Genomic DNA, 23,189 nt, shown 5'->3' on the forward strand with positions numbered 1-23,189 from the left:
GAAGAACAAGACTTTCACTGCTCAAACCAAGCTGGCAAAGGGAAGCAGCGCAAACTGAAGAACTGGTGGTAGTGAAATTCAGACACGATAGAACAAAAGAAAAAAATTTGGTGTAATATTTCTTAGAAAAGTGGAGTAATTATGCAAAAACAAAGGAAAGCAAATGTAAAAAAAAAAAAAAAAATTTTGGTAAGGGAGGATGCATGCAGAGATGTTTCCAAAGTACCAAAGTGAAAAGGTATTTCCAGCCATAAGCCATATAAAAACTTATCATCCTTACAAACCAACTTCTAGTATTCAAACTTAAACACAACAGAGTAAAGAATCAGTCAATTTTTATTTCACAGAGAATGTTAGGTGATTGGTTAATCTTGATAACAAATTTAAGTGTGAAGACACCAACAAGGCTGGATTAGTCTCCTAGTTAGTTTCAATCAGAATGCTGTCTATGTATCAAGATTACATTGATTTAATAAATAAGGCGAAAACCCAAAATACCCAAATGAGACCAGAATGCAAGAAAAATTACTTTGCAAATATACGTGTATGTCATGAAAAGCTTGCATAGTGGTTCGACAGATCTTATATTAATTTTCTGCATTTCTTTGTGACATAATCTTGTTACCTCAATGAAAGAATTTATTGCCAACATCATCCACAAAAAATAGACATAACTAAACAAAACAAATTATTTTGATGTTAACATGTGAAAAAAATATTATATAAATTGTATGGTAACTTTTCTGAACAACTTTTGGTCTATACTGGCATTTCTAAGGCACAAAGTTTTGAGACAAATACTAATTGAAACCTCACACTGAGTCATGCAAAAGGAGGAATGATTGTAATTGATGACAGGCCAAAAATTTTCAAATGCCTTCAGAATACAAAGAAAACACTCTGCTGGGCACACCCAAGCAGACACACACACTGAACTGTAGACCATAACCTTGATTTTTGGGGGATCGGGATAACTTTCCTTTGCACATTTTTAATGAAACAAAAAGAGCCCAAATAAAGAAAAATCAGTGTGTCTGACACTTTCCTCATTGCAACAAGAGAGATAAGAGATCCATTTGAGCTATACTTCTTATCATCACACTGTTCTGCAGTTGTTTTTTTAAATACTTTATGGATAACACCAACTTATCTTTATCCATTAAATGCTGGTGTAACCAAATTAAATTTATCCTTTTCATGCTGGTGTCCTCCTTGTACAACATGATTAATGATACAAAATTGTCTGAATTGGTGCTTCTTGAGCATCTATCAAACCAAACACAACAGCTCTGTCAACTGATGAAATTCAAACACCAAAAGACGGAGAAACATCAACTCATTTTTTTATCCCAATTCACTTTAACATCCAAACGCATCACTAAGTGGTAACTTTACGACTCCTACTCCTCCACCTAGCCTGCGATAGTTCATCCCTCCATAAAGCTTCCACTGATTTAACACTGGGTCAAACACTTCAATAGTCTTAAGATAAGTGGTACCATCAAAACCACCAACAGCTAAAAGTTGTCCATTCACAACTGCCAGACCAACTCCACTACGGCGAGAGTTCATTGCCACAACAGGTGACCATTGGTTTGTTTTAGGATCATAACATTCAGCACTACTGAGCTCTGTTGCATCATCTCGCCCTCCAACTGAGGAATGAAAACAAGTATTCAGTTATAAAATTGTTTCTTGATTCTGCAGATAGTAAAACAGACCCTGTAAGGAAGTTTTCACTGACTAAGTGCTGGTTTATTCTGTGTTAATTTAATACTGTTGAAATATTATTACTTCTTTGTAAGTTAAGTGATGACCACGACAGCTGAGATCAAGTATCACATAACATTGTTCCTATCTTTATTCTTTAAGAGAAGTACCATTTTCACAGTGTACATAAATTACTTGAGATTTGGTTGCCATTGGGAAAATAATGTTCTCACATTATTCAAAGAACTTTTGACAGATGGTCAGGTACAGATATTCAGTAAGGTTGTGCACCATTTCCCTTCACAACAAACTTGCTAACCTAATCACGCTGTATGAATTGTATGACCTTTTTCAATTATTGTTCCATTTTTATTGGTATGTTCCCCATAATATGCACTATGTTTTAAATACAAGGTTTTCATTAAGAAATGTGTAGAGTAACAGGAAACGACTCTCCACATCTGAATAAAAAAAATAGCTCAGTCAGGCTTTCAAAATTTAGCTGGATAATCATGCCTGAAAATTAACTGAACTTTGCTCCCTCACCAACACCCTGACTTCACTCCACTAGATAATTTAGAATAAAGCAAACTTTTAAATACTCACCAACATAGAGTTTATCCTGGAAGAGGGCAGCCCCAAGATGTTTCCTTCGTGTTCCCATGGGTGCCACTGGACTCCAACGGTTAGTTTTAGGATCATATTTTTCAACTGTATTTAAGGGTGAGGTACCATCAGAGCCACCAATAGCATACAGATAACCATCAAGTACTGCAACACCAACACCAAGTCTGCGAGAACTCATAGATGCAACTCGAAACCATCTGTTATCTTGAGGGTCATATTTTTCAACAATGTACAGACATGATACACCATCTTGCCCCCCAACTGCATACATGTACCTGGAAAAGTCGGTTTAAATTCAGTGATATATTTCTTGTTTACCCCTTTGAACAAGCAAGCTTAAAAACAATAATTATTACAAATCAAACTAGAATTTAAAAAGTCATTGAGAGAAAAAACTACTCAAGAATCACCAGATCATGTGATAATGGTAAGCAGTCTGTCATGTGTACTTATGGTGGTTACTCAACACACATTCTTGTATCTTATGCTTAGTTTTCAAATAACAGCAGAATCATCTTAGGTACTTAAGTATGCAAGTGGGATAGACAAAGTTTACCTAAGTCTTAACAACATTTTTCATTATGCAATTCCCTATATCCACAATTTGTACATGTGGAGCTGTTGTAAGTTCACTTCCCCCCATCTAACTTGGGTTAAATACCTGAACCAGTATATTTATTTAATTTATTAACAAGCATGGTCGTTTCTATTATATCTGCTACCAAATACGTGATTTGCTCTTATTTCAAACAACTTACCCATCAAGAACAGCAACACCCACACTGGTACGACATGTGCAAGTTGGTGAAACATCGCTGCTCCATTGGTTTGTTTTGGGGTCATACCTTTCAACACTGTTGAGATAGCTACTACCATCATGACCTCCAACAGCATACAGTAAATTGTCCAAAACGGCCACACCCACACCACAACGTCGCTTACTCATGGTGGCCACCATTTTCCAGTCATTTGTCTGTGGTTCATAGCGTTCAACACTACTGATGGCGTCTCCACTACACCAGCCTCCCACAGCAAACAACACTTCTGTGCATTTAGTTGGTTTTCGAGGTCTGGTCCGAGGTCCTTGCATGAGCAACCTTTGCTCTGGCAGAAGAAGATAGTTCTTGGCTTCATCCACAAGATCTCTACAGGATTCATCACTTTTTACCAAAGGATCAGTACCAACGACACCAACTAAGAATTTAGGGCCTAAAAGTGGTAGCCTGACATGTTGTAAGACCTGTGAAAGGTGACATCGTCTCTCTGAAACGCTGTATTTGACCCAGTTAATGACCGCTGTAAAAACCTGTTCTTCGGAACGAATGTTAAGTTCGTCGCTGGACAGAATATTCAATAATTGTGTCACCGGTAAAAGTAAGAATTCCTCACTTTCTATGACTTCTTGAAAGTTATGGTGAGTAAAAATGTCGGCAATGCGCAACAGCTCGCGGCAAGAGTGAGTATCAGCGAAAGCTCTGATACCGAGGCAATTCGAAGGATCTAGCTGGCGTTTTAAAAACTCACAGCATATTTCCTGAATTTCTGAGATTTGAAGCAAACAAGCGGCAGGAAGAAGGGCTTGAACATTGCCTTCTTCCACAATAATTTCTGCACTGTATGCGAAATCAACCAGGAGTTCCATAGCTGTTTCATCGACATCTTGAATTGTTACTTCTTTTTTCCGACTTTCCGCCATTTCGCCCGTGAACATGGCTTTAAAATACGGACTACATGCCGCCAAAATCACTCGATGAGCAAAGAGAGTTTTACTACCAGCCTTAATTACAACATCACACAATTCTCTGCATTGCCGTAGAGAGTCTAATGTGTCCAGAAGTTGTTTAGGGTGGCGATCTGAAATATGTCTCATCCTCGGTTTGTTAAATTGAGAAGACTTCAACGGGCTGCCAGCGAAAAATGGCAATCCCATCTCCATGGCTGCGGTTCTCTCAGTGTTTTCCATTGAAACTGATCATCGTCGATTACAATGCCGAGTTCAAGTGTTAGCCTTACGATTTAATGCACCTGAATGAATGAATTTGACAAACTCAAGCACACATTTTTAGTGCTATTCACCAAAACAAAATCTCCCAATAACCGAATATAACTTGCTATTCACTATGTAACCTGGCCTTCAGAATGGTGTCACTGAGCAAGAACGGGGAAGAGCAGGGGATTTCTTATTCCGTGCTGTTACAAACGGGTTTAATTTCTTCATCAAGAATGGGATCTTAGTTTTAGTTTCTTTTTTCGATTTTCCACGCTCTGAAGGAAACGTTTTTTGAATATTTTTTTCATACTTTCTGTTCTGAAATCCTCAAGAGGGTGGAAAAACGAGTTTAATTTTCGTTCGTGGTTTTACGAAAACGAAAGTCTTGGTAGGTAAACTGATGGTTTGGTGTCGTGTTCTGTTATGAAAAACTTCGAGGCCACTTTTTCTTCCTCGGTAGGAGAAAAAAATGGTGGTGTTGAGAAACGAGTGAACAATTTGTCCGATATTATTCGTGTTGAGGAGAAACGTGTCTACTAAGAAGGTATTGTGGTGAAAATTAAGAAGTCCTTTAGCTGCTATGAAGTAATGAATGTCACGCTTTTGCAAAAGTTGAGAGCCACATGAAAATTGTAACACGCGTGGCTACTAATTTTCTAGGAATCTGAATTTGTTTTCGAGAGAGAAAGTGTCATCCTTTCTTATCAAAGTTACAATTGCTTTACATGGTTGCTTTCCTTTTCTCAACACACATTTGCTGTGGTCAGAAAATCCTTAAATGTCGATGTGTATTGGCGTTTTACAAAACTGACTTCAAGCTTGCTAAAATTCTAAAATGTGATGAATCAGATTTTCGATGCTTAATTTACAGCTCTGTCATTTGTGAGGCTATACTCTGAGTGTCTGGACACCCTCGCATTGCCCTGTTAAGCATGAAGCATGCTTTATCAGAGGAAAGCAATGTAAAAACCTGTTTAATGGCTTTGTAATACATTCTGACTAAATTGAACAGTCTCTAACTGACTCACTGATGTTGTCTTTACGACAGAGGAAAATAACTAACAAGAGGTAGAGGAGCTTTTTTAAACCTGATACTTTTAAGGCTGGCTCTTCTTTGTTTAAGATTTATTTGTTGCAGTATTAAATACAAAACATAACCTAATCTATCAATAAGATAGAAAGAAATAATGATGTTCAGAAGAAATATGCCAACATGAAATAACTAATGAGGCTTAATAGATCCATTAGTTAGTAAAAAGTTTGCGTTAAGTAGCATTTTCTCGTTAACAAAATAAACCTGTCGTCGTTTGCATGTTAGAGGGAGTTGCATTGTCACGTATTTTTGCATTGTTTGTCAGTCGGTGATCAATTGGTCGTTGGAGAGCTCGGTCAGTTTGGTCACTAAGAAGGACATTGTAGCACGTTGTGGTTTAGAGGGGGTGACTGTTGTTAACAGGTTAAGATAAGAGCTTAAGTGGAGAGCGTCTGCCAGGACAACACAATATGGCCGCTGCAAGTTCAAGTGGCTGCTATCCAAGGTTCTACAGTAATTGTTTTAACGAAAGTGGCTGACATTCCTATATTTTACTCGTCTAGTTTTTTATCGGCTAACAAACTGAATTAAACTTAAACCTATTTGTTTCTTGCTGCTGCTGGTTATCACATTGTTCAAGCTGTAGCACAGAGTTTGAATATGTCGTCGTCGAAGGAGTAAAACTGCGTCGTGATGACCCGTCGTCCAAAACACTGCTTTGCATCTTACTTTCCTTTCTCGGAGTCGTGGTAGATAACTCGTAGTCTTCATTTCTTTCCGATTCTTCTGCGATGATTTTCCTTCTTGTCTGATAAAAAGCAATCTTACGCTCTATGCCTAAAAATAAAATTGATATAAAGATGCCAGCAGCGACAAGCACGAAAACGCCGTTGTGGTCAGACATAGACAATCTGTGTGGTGATCTCTCAAAGTCTTCTTTTGTCAAACACTTTCGCACCAGCCACTTATTCCAAAGAACAGACAACGCGTTTTCGTCACTCAGTTGGAGAATCCTCTTTGAGAAAACCTGGGTCCAAGAGGAATCTTTCGTTAGTACTAGTCCATATCCAGAGATACCAAAAGGCTCTCCCACAATTCTCAAGGAGCAGTCGTGTTGCGAAGAGACCAAATGCTCCAGATAAGGGTGGTCGTCGATATAAACTGAAAATTCCCTGTAGATGAGAGTACCAATAACCGTGATAAGCATTACCCGCTATTGTACATGGACGCTAGGTCCTTCCATACAGGCTAGAAGGTTATAGAGAAGAAAATAAATAAACAGGAGACTTGACAACCACGTATATCCACTGGACTAATTTTCAGTTGATTTAGTTCATTAACTCTGATGGAGAGCTAACGCTCGAAACGTCAGCTTTGAAACACTTTGAGGTGGCCAATTCGCGTTATCTACTCAGTTGATAACACTAAATTACCCCGTTATACTCTTCCACCGACGCAGTACCACTGTTTCTTTAGAAACTTACCCGTCTATAATTTTCGGTTAAACTGTTATTTCTGCTTTTTTGGGATAATAAGGAGCTATACGGTTGTGAATTTCTTAAGTATTGCATGTATTGTTTTTATTTTTTAATTTTGTTTACGGAATTCGAAGTTTATGTGTTAATTCAGTACAACAGGAAATCTTCCGAATAAAGCTACATTTGATCATGCGTGTTCTGAAGTAAATCAATGCAACTGAATATGGTACTCCTACCCAGATTTAACTTTTGCCACCCCGTCATGTACATTTTCCACGTTGTAATACTTCATGTTATCATAGATTTTACGCATGCGCGGATCTCGATTAAACTTGAAGTAGGCTTCAGTGCTGCTCGACTTCAGAGTTCCAAAGTGGAAACCGGGGGGAGGGTTAGTCATCTGTCAAAGGAGAGAAAAAAAAAATAAATGAAAATCAGCATATCTGGGTAAGACATTAAAGTCAAACAATTATCTGATACATACAAATTTTGCCACAATCTGTTGCTTTAGATAAAGGAAATTTATCTCCATGTACACATACCATAAGAAGGCACCATTCTGATATGACGAAAAGCATGAGATAATAATTTTTCAGTATTTCTTTGCACACGAGGGGTTGCACCTACTGTTATTACGGTAAACTTTTGGGGCTTAAACCTTTGACCCTTAAGAGTGCCTAAAATCTAATTTCCCTTTACAAAATCACTCCTGGTTCAAACATTAAGGATGGGAGAATAAAAGACATGATCACCAGTTGAAGAAACTATTGTTGTTAGACAAATGCTCCTTGCAAGTACTGTAGGAAATGTATAGAGAACAGTATAGAGAATATGCATACTGATGTTAGGGTCTTAAGGGTTAAAGGAAGAGGAAAAGTGGGGCTAAGACGAAAGTGGACAAGCAAAGGTGGGAGATGGGAAGGAGTTCTACTACTCAATATTCCATCCATTTTGTCTTTCACAACTGTTCTCCCAGCTGTTCCCTTAATTTATCGTCTCCATCGTGTTTTTGCCTTTCACATCCCTTCCCTTTCAGATGCATAAGCTTTAAGTTTCTTTAACTTTATTGTACCTTTTCGTCATATATTCCTGTTACTGGTGGCTCAGCGTCATCTTTTACCTTATTAGCGGCTAGATTTGCGGTATATGTGCTGCTCAGGATTATCATGGCAAAAGCAAAGAAGATAGACACTAGGCGCGCACTCAAGCTTCTTGGAAAACCACTTCCCGCTGGCACGTGCACAAGTGTGCTCCACGTGTAAGACATACTCTCCAAGAACGTTATACTTTCTTTCTCACTCAAGCTTTCTGTGATTGCTCTTTTCGAAAAATAACTATTGCTATTAATATAAAACTCATTTGTTTTTCGGTCCAGGTACCACAAGGCAACAAGAATTGTCAGAATGGATAACAAGATGGCAAACCATAAACTTGTTCCAAACGGTTCGAGAAACTCCATAGTTATGAAAGGTTTGGAAGAAACACCGTTGGCAATTACCATCCCAATTCCAACTTCGCCGTAGGGAGTAGTGAAATCCACTACCTGACTGCGCTGTGCGTTGATCGTGATAGTACCTAATGCCATGTCTGCTTTACCGTACAACACTTCACCTATCATACCATTCCACAGACCTGTAACATCATCTATGGCCCCGTACTTTCCATCTGGTACGAGGTATAGTTCATAGGAGAAGCTTAGTTTGTCCTGTATCAAGCCCAGTAAGTCTATCATTAGACCAGATACACAGAAGACGTGCGGCTGATTTGAACTGTTGCTCGAGATGTTGGAGTGTTCGTAACAGGGGACTCCTATTTCGCAAGTCGGCTGAGGTGAATTGTGTTGTAATTTTTCTTTCGTGCAATGCTCTCCATGTTCGGTGCAGCCTGTCACGTTGCCAGCCTTATAAAGGTACTGACCGTGTTCGATACCAACAATTCGAAGACTCTTAGATGCAACGCCAGGTTTGGGATCGAATTTTGGAAGAAAGTTTTCTTCAAACTGAAAGCTTCCGTTATTTTGAAACGTTGCAATTTTCCTCCAAGATTGCCTCAACACAGGATTAGTTTCTAGCTTTAAAATGTCGTAAGTATCGCTGACAACTTGCTGATTCAACGTCAAACTTTGGGTCGTCGGTCTACAAGGACTGCGGAAAGATCATGAAATTACGAATTTATAAATACCAAAATTTGGAAATTTTGTTAACTCATTGGCGTTATGAGAGCCATCTTTAGTGAACGCTTACCTTATCAACTTTTTAAAAGACGTCCTATGAAACACGCCATCACATGACCAGTTTGGGAGTGGAACAGTCAGCACTGATTCATTGGAGTCAACTTGTGTTGAAGAAGCAAGAATCTGTAGTGCTTTTAATGCTGTGTAATAAAGTTCAACAATAATGAAATTAATAATAACAATGTACATGAAAACATTACGCGCTTCTGATTGGTTGAAAACGAATGCATTCTCATGTATATAAATAGCGAGCGCACGCTTTCAAAATTTCATCTGTCTTGAATTTTTGTGATGTTTATTTGTACATTATTTACAAGTAACGATTTATCTCGCAAAATTTGGTGTAATAAGCACTTGTAAATTTTTAAAAGACTACAAATTGCACTTGCCTTTCGGACTCGTGCAATTTTGTTGTCTTTGAAAAGTTTACTTGTGCTTATTGACACCAAATTGCGCTAGAAATCATGTTATTACTTATACTAACTGAATTCAACGCTGCATAATAAATTTCAACAATAATAAAATTAATAATTCAATGAATTTTTTCCAAGTGCGTACATAGTGAAGCTATCTACGAGGACTCTATGCTAATTAAGAGTTTTAAATTGTCCCTACCTATTGTTTCTTACCTATTGTTTCTTCCGACGTGTTAAGTTTAACTCCGATCAAGTTTGAAATGCCAATCGGCATGTCCTGATGCCGATCGTTTGTAACGTTTAAGGCTTGAATGACTGCCTCCGTTCCAATCCAAAGAAAATCTTCGGAAACCATCCCTAACTTCGTCGCAATCTTAAAAACAGTTCTTACCAACTCTTCCCCACAGGTCAAAACGATCACGTTGATTTCCTGGATTTTAATCTTAGTTAATACTTCTGTAACTTGAACCACAAGTGTAGTGAAGTCAGCATACTTCCCTTTGGATACGAGCGGTGTCATGAAGACATAACCATTCCGATTTGTATCCGGTGAAAAATCCTCCTGAGCTAGCTTCTCGTTTTCTGTGTGCATTTCATACACGATAGAATATTTTTTAACTTTAAGAAAATCTAGTGTGGCTTGAATCACTTTAGATTGTTGAGTTACGGGAGGTTGAAGATATTTGTAGTTATAATACACCTCCTAATGGACGAGAAAAATGTTCAGAAAATATGATATGTTAGGATATTACAACGAAGCATCTACTGAATTGATTAATGGCATAGGTAAATAAATATATCACAAATATCACCTGACTTTGTAAGCAGCGACTTTATCATTCTTTTCAGGCGAGACATTGTATTCTTCTAGAACTTTAGGCTTGGATAAAATTTCGAAGTAGGGTTACTCGTTGCACTTATCTATAAATATTGAAAGATGTGTCTTGCCACTTGGTATCAACGTAAACCACGCAACAAAGTCAGTTTCACAGGCACTTTCTCGCAAAATCGCGTTTCCGAACCATGATAATTTTTGCCAAAAAAAATTTCCAAACTTTGATCTTTGCGAACAGTTTCAAGAGACTACTGACCTTTTTTCACTTCAGAATCCACACTTATGACTTAATCTTAAGGTTTACTAACTGTTTATGACCGTGGTCGAAATGACCGGCACTCTATTTTTTGGTCAGCCTGGTGAAATGAAAGTCGTACATGTAAAAATTTCTAAGAAGTAGGAATCGCATCCCACTAGACTTAAACGCCGTTGACTGGTGGACACTGATTTATATTCGTCTCTAAATGCATGCAACTAACCTGATTCTCCATCGCCGAATCCCTGTTTGTACCCAAACTTAGCAGGGGAACAACCGCCAACATTTTCGTGAACTTGTAAACTGTTAAACCTTCGGTCGCAAGAAAAACTGCCTGAACTTTTCGTGGCAGTAACTCATGGCACAGCGTATCTAGAATTTTTCTAAAGGAGTTCAAGTCTGTTTTAGAAACAGCTATAAATTCAAACTTTACTTTTTGCGACAGCTTGTCGTTCAGTCTCAAAGCATCATGAAAAATTTTAGTCCAGTTTGTATTTGAAGATGTATTAGTGATAAGACCCAACGGAATGGTTGGGTTTTCTTGTGCTGAAATCACAGTGTTAAAAAAAAGTACCAGGCTGTATGCTGTAGCAATAATCACCGTCGAATAGTTGTAGAACATCACTGAAGACATAATTTGTAGTGAATACTTGGTATGATACAAAATGAAAAGATCTACTGTCCGCGCTGAACCTGCGATGAAATTACTAAGCTTACATCCATGCAGAGCTCATTACTTGAACCTTTGGGGAGCTCTTCTGGGTAAATTCGTACTTTGTACACTGGTGTTCACTGATTCTTCCAGAGTTCTCGGTAGGATTTGAACGGTTTGGTTGAATACAGCCCAAGTAGCTAGGCGCAAATCACGAAATTTCTTCGGTTAACCAAAGCTAATTGTGGTTTTTGAGTTGCGGTAAAAAAAATCGACCTGACAGGAAGTTATTGAGTCCTTGTCATGTGCTGATATGAACCAAGCGAAAAACTCAAATAAAAATGAAAGACTTCTGATATATTTTAACAGGTCGCTGTCGTCTCTTTAAACAAAGTTAAATCCTGCCAATTTTTCGGCAGGTGCGTAACTTGTCTCCAGCGGAGGAATATTAATGTTATTAGTGGGGAGTTCATCAAGTGATAGAACTCAATTCAAAACAATCATCGTGCAGGCATAGGGCGTAAATACGTACATTGAGCCTGGTAATCTTCATGTTGCTGATACATGCTCGATTCTTGCCCAGAATCAAGAATTTTTTTTGTATTAGAACATTATAAAATAAACTCCATCCGTTAATAATCCAGTCATTATCGCCAGAATAACATCAACTGGTCCCCTACTAAGTCGTCCTCCCAGCCCCCGGAGGGTGTTTCCAACCAACTGGAAAACATTGAAAAAGCCTCCTATGGAAAAGATTGTCTTGTGTAGGATATCTCGCCACACAGGATGGATTTCACCACAGCTTCTCGAGAACTGTTCATCAGGAATAGACAATTACAATTTGCTGTCAGGAAATGAGGGGTACATGCACTTACTGCATGAAGAGTTTTTTTTAATTTTCTGTGGGAAACGAGTGCACGAGAGGATGTTTTTCGGATGCGAATCTTCCCTCCACTGATGTAAAGCTGCATCTGGTCAAATATGGTATGGGAATTTTAAAGTAGTATCTTCTTGGTTCTCAAATACTCCGGAAGGATATACAAAACTCTTACTAATCGAGTTTGGGTTCTATAGGGTAAGCTGGACCAAGTTATGTATGACTCTAATAATTAACACAAAGCCCATGGGCCATAGATCAGTCAAAGGCAAAGAACGAGGATATATCACTTACTATGAGGTCCGAGAAGACGAGGTTAGTAAAATTGTTATCTGTAGTCTGTCGGGTATAGGAAGCGGATTGGAGTTAAGACGGCTTCAAAGGACTGACGCATTTTAAAAGTAGAACGAGTCAACAAAGACAACAGCAACAGGCTTTATTTTATTTCATCACTATAGCAGAATATTGCCTTATTGCAAAAGTGATTTAAATCAAATTATGAAGGGACGATACAAGGAAAAAGGAAAATTAAAGAAATGACAATAATCATTTATTTTTTGTTTGGCTAGGTAACGAATGAAATGAGTTTGTCTTGTAACTCAAAGCATAAAGAGATCAACAGGAAAAACTGAATAACGGTGAAATAATAATACAATTCGTAAGATGTGGAATATATCCATTCCCAGCACGTTTTAACCTCCATTTTTAAGAAACAAAGGTCATGGGTTCAAATCCCGTACAGGCCGGAATTTTTTCAGGCCTTGTTTTCTTCGAAGATTGCTTGCATATTCACATATCACGAAATAGATACCAACTAACTTAGCCAATCTGATGACGCAACGCTAGCAGATTTAACTTTGAGTACAGTTGAGCCCGCGGCAATCACATGCTAGCAGTCTGTTGTCAAACAAAAATGGCGGAAGACGTAAACAACGAATCTCCTCCATCGAAAGTGGATGAACGAAAAATCGTGGTGGAATTTTGCCAGCTGCAGGAAAAATCCCGACAGCTTTTTAACGCGCTAAGGTATTGTGATTTTCTCTCTGAGTTAAGATTATCGGTAAATTACCTCAATACATCCCCTGATTCCCCGGAAACCTGAGCAGCTAAGAGGGCGTGTAACCTTTGGTCAGCTTTGTTTATTGTAAGTTTAACTTTGTTTTCTCATCGAAGTCATTAGTACATTTGTGATTCTTGACTGCCAAGGAAAGTCATTTCACTTTTCTCAGCATCAGTTATTAAACCCTTGAGTCGTCACAGATGTTTCTTGTGTGGTGTGATAGAATGTTCGATATTTGTTCGACTTTGGGATAGGGGCAAGGTCCGAGGCTATTTACGGCCCGATCGCTGTACGAAAAACCTATTAGGGAAAATTCTGCATATTACCTTACAACAACGTTCTTGTCTTCAACTCAGTCACATAGTTCTTTGTTCTCTATCCGAAAATCCTGATTAAGCATGTATTGTAAGTTAGAGGCGCGCGCAGTTTAAATAAACAACATCGTACAACGATTGAAATCGGATATGGCAGTTAGTCATCTTGATAGATTTTTAAGGGGTACTGTTAAGCTTTTGACCCCCTAAGAATGACTGGCATCTAATTTCAGAGATTTTTAATTTTAAGAGACAGTTGAAGGGTTCCATAAGGCGCAGATCTCCATGAATACAAAATTATACGCTTTATGTTTTTATCTTCACTGTGCCCTCAATTAATCTTCATTGATATAATGGTTATGTTGTTCCTCCCCTATTGCAAACTTTGAAAATTTATGAGGTTAAAATAATTTTTTAATTTGATATCTATGACAGAGACTTGCCCCAGTTTGGACACAAGCACTGGCAAACACATTTTGGCAGAACATTTGATGTCTACACAAGGGTGAATGTGACATTCTGATTGTTTTTAAAAGTACATATGATAAGTTTTATGCACCTTTCATTATTTTTGTCCTTTTAGTGTGGTGCGTGTTTTCTTATTTTAATCGTGAATTTGACATCACTAAGTTAAACACCTAAACTTTGTTATTTTATCAGCTGTGGAAATTTCAGCAAAACCACAGGTATGTGTTTACTGAATAAAATGTTACAACTTGTTGTAAATTTATCTGGAGATCTTTCCTTCTTTCACCAAGGATTCTTTGTTCTTTTGAAAGTTGTTCCCTTCATATACCCAATTATTTGGTTTTTGTTTGGAGAAATGAACTAAGAGAGGTTTAAATTATGTGTTGATACATCTATTCTCACTAAAAACTTATTGATGGTAATCAGCTTTGTCTCTATGAGTGACCTTTATCAATTAAAAATTTAAATGTTGTTTTCTACACCGATACTGTTAGTTTATTCAAGTAATTCTGGTTATGATCACCTTGCAATCCTGAAGGTACTGTTCATGTAGCACAATTGTTAGTAAAGGGAAGTACATTTTAGTTTCTTGCACAAGCCTTACAGTGACTTGAAAGACTCAATTTGTCCTTTTCAACTGTGGCTGTAGTAATTTCTTACAAGTAGAGAAGTTCTTAGTTATTTCCTGATTGAGTGTGTGGTGGATGAACGTTGCATAGTAGTTATGTTTCCTGTATATTAAGCCACTACCTTGGATTCACAAGAATGAATTATTGGTCTAATTTTGTGATATAAAGCGGCAATTAAAAGCAGTTAGTAAAGTTTGTTAAGAAGCTTCAACTTAGTTTTTTTTTAACCCTCAATCAATTAAAAGTACTCATCAAAGTTGGCTTCATGTCAATTGGCAGAAATCAGCCAAAAAAGAATATGTTCAGTGAAAATTCCATATTTAAAATTTATTTTTGAAACATCACCATGTAAAATTGTATTTTTGTTTTCCTAGATCTATTCTGGATATTCGGTATAACCTTAAAAGATGGCAGATAGGAGAAATTGCATCAAAAATTGGACAACTCTATTATCACTATTAGTAAGTATCATTTTTCTTTTGTATACCTTCTTAAATGTGGCTGGCATTGTTCAAAAAGAAATTGGTATAATTTCTTCAGTAACATTTGTAATCATGTGATTATTGTTCACCCCTGTGTGGCTCCCTCTTTGTGCAAAGGGGAAGGGGTGGGGGGTCACAGTGGTATCAGTTAGGTGTTCATGTTTATGCTCCCTCTTTTCTGGAAAGAGGGGGCTGGTGGGGAAACAGGTGCATGATTTCAGAAGAGACTTTGGCTGGTCTTCTGTTAGAATTCTGTGAAACAAAGGATAGCCTAACCTGAAACAGAGAAGGATATTACATTTCATAGGAGGGTAAAAATTGTTGAAATTCTCTCTCCACTTAAAACACTATATAATAGGGTATATCAAAATAGCGGTGGTTGAGATGAATGCAAAGTTATGAGACTGATTAGTTGTGACATTGTGTGGCAACTGTTGGAAGGAAAGAGTTGTAAGAGCAAGAACTAGGAAACCCAAGTAACTTGCAATATCCTCATATCCTCATCAAGAACATAGGGCCCCCCCCCCCCCCACAAGCCTTACCCAACAGTGATCACATGACCTCTATATCGGTTGTATGACTTTTCTCATTCTTTTGCTTTCCTATTTGTTTTTATTTACTAACGATTTCCTTTACAGTCTTAGGACAAGTGAAGCAAACTACCTTCATGAGTCATTTGGGTTTTATTCTGCCATTCGATCCAGGGCATACTACAGTCAGGCAAGCAAGGAAGACAAGTAAGCAAGCAGTATTGTTTCAGATACTGTTATAAAACTTAAAGGAAGGATGGGGAAAGGTGTACAAGAAGCAAGTGGTGAAAATAGAACAAGCAGCTTTTTTTAATTAAGAAATATTAGACCGTATTAGATATTGTAGACCCTTAAAATAGGTGTGAGACAAGCCAAAGTACACATACATTTTCTACAGCGTTTTAAAAAAATATTTGTCTTGAATTGCAACTTATTTCTACATATATAAATTACTATTTTAAACTTGCAACTATTAATTGTTGTGGTATGTATTTCTTCAGGCCTGATTTGATGGTGAAAAAACTCCGTTACTATGCTCGCTTTATAGTCGTCAGTCTTCTCCTCAACAAGGTGGATCTTGTGAAAGAATTGATACAGGTGCTTTATTTTTTTAATTTTTGCAAATCCTTGTCATTCTAGGGTTTCCAAGTCCCACCTATGTTTGATCTGTAGCGAGTCCCAATCCGCTAAAGCAAAATTTCTCGTGTCTCTTTCCAGGAACTTTATCATTACGTCGAGGAATATGTTAATGTGTATGAAGCGGACGACGATGAAGAATGGAGGTTGGTGATCAGTGAAGTGACAGCCTTTATGGAGGTATCAAAAATGTTTTATACTTTTCATGGCAACTTTTGGGCCTGATTGGATACCTTTTTAATTTTACAACTTAATAGCCTTGGTAAAGTAAGTCCAATGGCGAATTTTCCGGTCAGACCTGTTTTTTCTTTCCTAAACAGGCAGACTCGTTGGTAACAGTCATGACTCCGGATGTTGTGCCGGTCACTCTATCACATAGAATGGGAGAAAACGTTTGTACATTTTTTTCTTTCAAGTAAATCAACCAACTTGATCGTCATCTATTTGTAGAAGTCCGTGTTTTTAAGTTTATTTGATTAATAAGATGCCTGATTTTGTATGGGTAAAAACATTATTTCGAGTGTAATTTGGTGTTAGTAAGCGGGAGTAAATTTTTCAAAGAGAACAAAATTGCTTTTAAAAGCCTGTACGACGAGTGCAATTTGTAGTCTTTGAAAAATTTACGAGCGCTTCTTTGCTCCAAATTGTACTCGAAATCATGTTATTATAATTATGGTAGTAATTCATTTGTTGTATGATTGCATAAATTCTGATTGTCCGGGTGAGGGTAGTCTTGAGAAGGACTGTTGCCCATAGTGGAGACTGAGTTCTCGACAGCCTTGATAGAAGTCATAACCAGAGTGAGCTCGATCAGGACTACCCAGTCTCTCACACGGACGATCAGACTAAACGATCCAATATTACCCCATGGCACAAACCATTTACTGTATTGTATGTTGCATCTTCTCCAGGAGATTCCTCCTCAGAGACCGGTCAGTGGCACATCGTTATCTTTACAAGAAATTATTATTGTGGGAAACTGTGAAAAGCAGGTATCTCATTGAATTTTTTTCTTTTTCAGACGCGTGTCACATATGCACCTAGCAATGAGCTCGCTCTCTGTAAATTCTCTGTGGCCCAGTGGCACAGAATCGGAGCGCGGAATCCAAAGATCTTGGGTTCGAACCTTAAGTACCATTTCTCTTGAGCTGAATAAACCAAAGTTTTGAAGATTTCACATAATCTCACATCAATCCGATAAATGCTCACTTGGCGCATTTTTATTTTAAAAATTTGCTTCTCACGTTATTGTTTTTACAGGTAAAATTCAGCGAGTTAACTTTGGACATGTTTCGTATGCTGCAAGTTCTGGAGCGAGAGCCTGAGGATGCACCTTCGCGTACTTTGGTGACTTCTACCGAGGTGTCTGAGGGTCAAGATAATCAAGTATGTTGTAATCTAAACACTTATTTCGTTTCAGGACGCTTGTTACACATGAACCTAGTATGTACATGGCCCGGTTAAGCAACGAGTTCTCTGTGTCTTAGTGGTAGCGCGGATGAGAGATTGGCTGGAGCACAATTTCTCATTTGGGAATTAGGATTTTTTCTGTGTTCCACGCTCGCGATAGGACGGAATATCAAATTTTTTATTTATCTTCTTTTATATCGCTGATTTTTTCAAGGAAGTCAATGGTGTGGAGCGATCGTCTTCCAAGCGACCAAATCCTCATAAATATCTCCTGTATAAACCGACACTGACTCAGTTGTATGTGTTTCTGGCCTGTGGTATTAAGGTGAGTATTCACTTACTACTGGCGAGTCTGAGACATGCAGAATCAAACCTCAATACTACATTGACTGGTTATTGATTAGCTATAGACACTCTATGATATTTTCTTTCTTTAACCTACCAAATCCAACTGAACGCAAATCAGGTAAAATGTTGACTCGGCCTTCTCGTGGTTTTCATTCTTATTTCATTGGCATTAAGATTTGCCATTTTTAAGTCTCACGGAAAGCATTTGAAAGGATGCGAGAAAAGTCAACCCTTTCACACGGTGTTTTTACGTGTTTTTCAACTATTTCTCGAAGCCTACATGTAAGGAAGAAAAAAAACTTGCCCTCACACTTGCGCTTCAAGGCCTCGACGGTGATTTTGTCTAAACACTAAAAACCACAAGTTTAAACTGACATGACCTATGAAGCGTCCGAGGACTGATGTAGGTTTCTAATGTGATGTTTAATCACATTAATAGAGAAAGATGAGATTAATAGAGAAATCACATGAATGTTCTTAATGTTCAAGCTACTATCCTTGTTTAAGGAACTTCCAAACAATGGCGTCATGTTGGTTTATGTGTCCGGTGATGGTTACTTTGGAAACGCGAAAGCTGGAGAAGAAGGTAAGAACACGTCAGTTGCATTTTCAACTCGTTCCAGTCTTTTCACTTCGGAAGGTGCTTCATCATCGCCTGCAATGTCTGCTTCTATGACTCGTGACTCGTTCCCAGCTCTCTTGCGCTTCCAAAGACCTGTAAGAATCAACTGGTCGCTTACCATAAAAATTGCTCACATGATTCTTTTCTGAGGAGATCCTTCTATCTCGTCAGGTCCCTACGAACAGGGAGGCGTCGCTATGAGCCACAAAAAAATATCAAACGAGGAAGCAGCGAGACGAACGAGAACAAACCTGAAGGATGTTCATTGGTGCGTTGAGTGATTTCTATAATTGTTAATTATTATATTATATATTTTTTCAGTGAGCACGAATCACTTTTGGACTCACTTTTCACGGCCTCACGACCTCAACCCCAAAAATGAAATGTTCAAAGGAAATTTTTAGTTTGTTTAAATGTATTTGGCTTAACCCGAACAGTTTAATTGGTTCATAAAAGAAGGGAAATGTTCTCACATTTTTATCACCTTTTGAAATAAAATTCTTTTTAAAGATATTGAAAAAGGTATCGACTTCAACATTGTATAAGGGGTAGAGGGGTGTTTTTTTTCAGAGTGGAAAACGATGATTGTAAGTTAAAATTAGTGCATAAGTATATTAGGTCGGTGTGGTCTCGTTAGCTCGTCGATAGGGCATCTTAACGGTAGTCAGAGGCTCGTATGTTCCATCCTCGTCAGGAATTTTTTTCTTTGTCTTCGCACGTGGCAAATTAATTGCAAACATCTTTTGACTTGTTCTAGCTTGTACCCAGAAGACCTTGTGCCCTTCAGTAGGAAGCCTCTTGTGGTAATAGTAGACAGCTCAAACAGTCATGCTTTCAGGGTAAGTTCTATGTGATGCCCTTTTATCTTTCTTAAACCATAAACTTTTATTGCAGGGTTGCACCCAATAAGTCACTCTCTTGCTCAATACTACCATTCCCGGTGGTACACAAGGCCTCGATTTGTTATATCCAGAGACTCAACCTTTTCAACCTTGTTGAAAAACTATTTACCTTTTTCTAGAAGAATAGTTTGTAATTGTTTTCTTTTTTATTCTATGATGGGGGAACAAAAAATAAATTTGGGTCTTTATTCACTTAACGAAGAAACACTTTTTCTTTAAAAGTCCCGTGCTTATTTGTTTCGAACTTGTAGAAAACTGAGATTAATCAAGTCTGCGCGCATTACTATCGCTAACATTATTTCATTCGATGGTTTCGTCCAATTGTTAATACGACTGTAAGTTATAGTAACAAAAAGATTTTTTATTCTTCTACAGTATTTTCCAAGTTTATTTGGACAACCGCTGGTCTGTTTGATGTCGCCAATTACTGTTCCTACTACAATGCAAGGTAGGGTTTGTCCCATTTCAATAACATTGGAGAAACTGAAAGAACGATGATGGACAGAAGTTACAAGCGTAGTTAGTATAAATTTTTTCTGGATCAATGTCAGTATATGAGTAACTACGTACCTACCCCTCCCCTAACTCAACACCAGTCAACTGATAACAATTGAGGCCTAATGATGGGTTAGGGGAGGGGTAGGTGCGCAGTTGCTCAGATACTGAAATTTCAAGTATCAATTTTTCTCTTCCTCTCCCCCTTTGAATTCTTTTTGTATCTACGCGCGGTGCGCGCGATTTCATAAATTAGCCAATCACGTCAAAGAACTCTAACCTTGACATTGAAAAACTGACGTGGACATTTTCACGTACTTTTAGCTTTTTTTCGCGGAGTTTTAGTTTTGTTGTTTATGAGCTTTCGTTCGCGTAAATTTGTCACCTTTATTTGGAATTTTAAGTAGTTACGGAGTTTTTATTTCAGCCCAATGTTGTGGTTCATGTAAAAAGTTTAATATATTTTCTACGGAGTTTGGACTCTTTCCTCTTTTTTCGTAAATGGAGTGGATTTCTTACACTATCGTTACTACGTTCCTATAATTTGCCTGAATATTTAAATTATGTCTGTAAGGTTGTGCATGGTCTGTTTCTCGGATTTCTTACTTTACAGAACAAAGTCGGAAGGGGAGTCTCTTCACTCTGTTCCTCTTCAATCCGCTGGTTGCCTTCTGCTACGTGAGCAGCATTGCCGATCTTCGCAGTGACTTGTGGGATAGCTGTCAGCGGCAAGTTCGACGAATAATGAACGACATCCTTCGAGTATTTTACGAGTGGTCTCGATATGTCGGTGAGTCGTCGGAGGTGCCTGAGTGCAACCACTGCTGGAAACTGGTCTAAACTTTGCAATTGGAACTTTATTTATTTTATATTCCCAAATTTTGACATACTGTCGAAGATAAGATGAGAACTCACTATTCTTTACTCTACGACTGTACTCAAAATTTATCATCTCTTTGCTTCTGACATCTCTTTTCTTTTGTCATAACGCATTAGAAATTACTGATCATAGCTCGTAGCAGTATGCAGGACGCATGTCACATCTGAATCTAGTTATTTCTTCAGTCGCAGTTGGTTTCTCTGCAGCTCAGTGATAAAGCACAAGACCCCTAAATCTGGGATTCGAATATTCGTGGGAACTTTTTTTTTCCCATCTCTTATGTTCGTGCTTAAAACGATTGACACATTTCCCAATACGTAGACAGATCTTAGAAATTACTCTCCGATAACATACGTTTTTATCTAGATCCAGAATTAAGATCTTGGGGTATTTACTGTAGAATTTCTTTTGAATTCTTTCTCTCGTTTTTTTGTTTCATAGAATTTGAATCTGTCAGTAATACTCACATTTCTGCAAAAAGTTTTTGGATTACTTAGAGTAAGGTATGCAAGATAATCTTTTTCTTTCCTTTGACAGATGTTGTGTTTATTCAATTCCTTGACGACGAATTTCTTCGGCTGATGATTCTCCGTTATATTTTCTGTTTCTACACAATGCATCTTCATCGAGCATTTAAGGTAGGGCAGTTGATCTAGGCATGGAACAGCTTTTCAGTCTTTTATTTAGCTACTGAAATAATGTCGAAATGTGTTTTTAGGAAAAAACGAATGATCTTCCCTTGACTCAGTTTACCAAATAGGATTCATGCGAGCAGAGAGCAGTTTTTAATTCATTGTCGAAAGTAATCCGGAATTGCATCAGTTTTGGTTTTCTTTGCTCTGTGATCGGTCCATAAAACTCGCTCTACTCTATCAAGTACTCATAAGGAAAACTACATAACTTGGTCACCCGCGTTTTCCCGCGCTTTGGGCAAATTTTTTTGGCTTTACTTTGAGTTGTTATTGGTTATCAAAGGTATATTTCTTTCATTGACTGGCCGCTATGATAACTTGGTTCTGGTGTTACGATACTCGTCGAAAAGTGCTTTATGATATCGATATCCAAGTCTAGGTTTTTTTTGTTTTAATTTTTACAAAGTTTTTTGTCTGTAGTATTCTCTCAGATAATTCTAATGAGCTCATTGTGCTTTCCTTTGTGTTTGTTTTCCCTTTCTTTAGGGTTCAGACTTCTACCCAAAAAGTTTTCCAAGATTACCTGCAAAGGAAATTCTTCTGAACGGCAGCATAGAGAAACAAATTCTTGAGCTGGCCTCCATGTTGGATGTACGGAGTCTTTTCTACGAGATTGGAGAAGGTCCTCCCACGGATTAAACGTTTTCCATCTACTAGCGTCTCTTACGATGATTCCACGCTGGCGTGACATTGAGGTAGGCGTGACAGGCAGGAGCGACAACATTTGTGAACAGACTGTGTGATACGAGCATTCAGGCTGTGAACTTCTGTTCAAACGATAATGGATTTTTGATTACTCGAGGAAAGGAGTTACTTGAATGATTAAACACACCGATCACTGGCAGATGAACCACATACGTGTTAAAACTGTTCAAAAGATTGAACACGATTAGTCTTTGCTGATATGAATACTGGATATCAAACAGAAGATCTACTGGAGACTGAAGAATCAGCTACTTTTGGTCTCCCGTACTGCAAAGATGTTTGTATCGGTGTTAAAGACATTCTCATCACCAGTGGAAAAAAAATATAGATGTACATAAAAATTCATTAGTCTGTATAACGTTTGCACTTGTGGATAAAGTTTTATTTTTGTACTTTTTTTTTGGCTTTACTTTTTTATCATCTGAGAATTTTTCAACCCTGAAAATGATTGATTGGAAATTAATTCCCAGGATAAGAGGAATTCAAACGGAAACAGATTAACACGCTGTCACTCACATTTGCTGTTTATGATATTTTCTTTGCCAGATGCAACCTTTTACCCTTATTCATCACCTGACCATCCCTATCTCTGTTAGAACGGAGAAAGAGGGAGGGAGGGGAGGTTCAGGAAGTGCGCGGTGTGTTCTGATTATGTCTGAGTGGTTAGCTCTTGTCCGTCGCATAGACACAATAAAAGGTTCTCATACAGGTGATGGCTTTACGGCAACCGGTTAAAATTTGGTCATTTTTCAGCTAATGGTTCGATCATTCTCGTCAACGTTAACGGAATTTTTTTTCGGTTAACTTTTTTCAACGACTAACGGTTAAAAATTACCGTAACGGCTAATTTTATTTTACCGTCACGGTTTACGGCTAACAGTTAACCTCATTGAGACCCTCCAGAAAGTG

The 23,189-nt window shown here is 38.0% G+C and overlaps 3 protein-coding genes across 3 annotated transcripts; 1 reads left to right on the plus strand and 2 right to left on the minus strand.

The window, feature by feature from the left end:
* Positions 1-318: 318 nt before the first annotated feature.
* Positions 319-4,473, minus strand: LOC113683729 (kelch-like protein 20). Its single transcript, XM_027201001.2, has 3 exons — positions 3,096-4,473; positions 2,317-2,612; positions 319-1,655 (listed from the first exon to the last, which is right to left on the minus strand). The coding sequence occupies exons 1-3, from the start codon at positions 4,298-4,300 to the stop codon at positions 1,360-1,362; spliced, it is 1,797 nt and encodes a 598-aa protein (XP_027056802.2). The 5' UTR covers positions 4,301-4,473; the 3' UTR covers positions 319-1,359.
* Positions 4,474-5,793: 1,320 nt separating this feature from the next.
* On the minus strand, positions 5,794-11,360 carry LOC113683833 (glutamate receptor ionotropic, NMDA 1). Its single transcript, XM_027201118.2, has 6 exons — positions 10,802-11,360; positions 9,701-10,190; positions 9,082-9,211; positions 7,911-8,982; positions 7,075-7,238; positions 5,794-6,532 (listed from the first exon to the last, which is right to left on the minus strand). Exons 1-6 carry the CDS (start codon positions 11,210-11,212, stop codon positions 5,935-5,937), a joined length of 2,865 nt encoding a protein of 954 aa, XP_027056919.2. The 5' UTR covers positions 11,213-11,360; the 3' UTR covers positions 5,794-5,934.
* A 1,627-nt stretch (positions 11,361-12,987) lies between these two features.
* On the plus strand, positions 12,988-22,677 carry LOC113683856 (protein SCAI). The gene is made up of 18 exons (XM_027201147.2): positions 12,988-13,133; positions 13,917-13,986; positions 14,142-14,167; positions 14,953-15,039; positions 15,699-15,797; positions 16,091-16,187; positions 16,308-16,406; positions 16,547-16,618; positions 17,138-17,218; positions 17,487-17,612; positions 17,851-17,961; positions 18,492-18,570; positions 18,778-18,874; positions 19,364-19,445; positions 19,884-19,956; positions 20,617-20,793; positions 21,421-21,521; positions 22,062-22,677. The coding sequence occupies exons 1-18, from the start codon at positions 12,994-12,996 to the stop codon at positions 22,212-22,214; spliced, it is 1,770 nt and encodes a 589-aa protein (XP_027056948.2). The 5' UTR covers positions 12,988-12,993; the 3' UTR covers positions 22,215-22,677.
* Positions 22,678-23,189: the final 512 nt, after the last annotated feature.

The sequence above is a fragment of the Pocillopora damicornis genome, chromosome 4 (genome assembly GCF_964200805.1).
Source record: "Pocillopora damicornis chromosome 4, jaPocDami1.2, whole genome shotgun sequence".
Lineage (NCBI taxonomy): Eukaryota > Metazoa > Cnidaria > Anthozoa > Scleractinia > Pocilloporidae > Pocillopora > Pocillopora damicornis.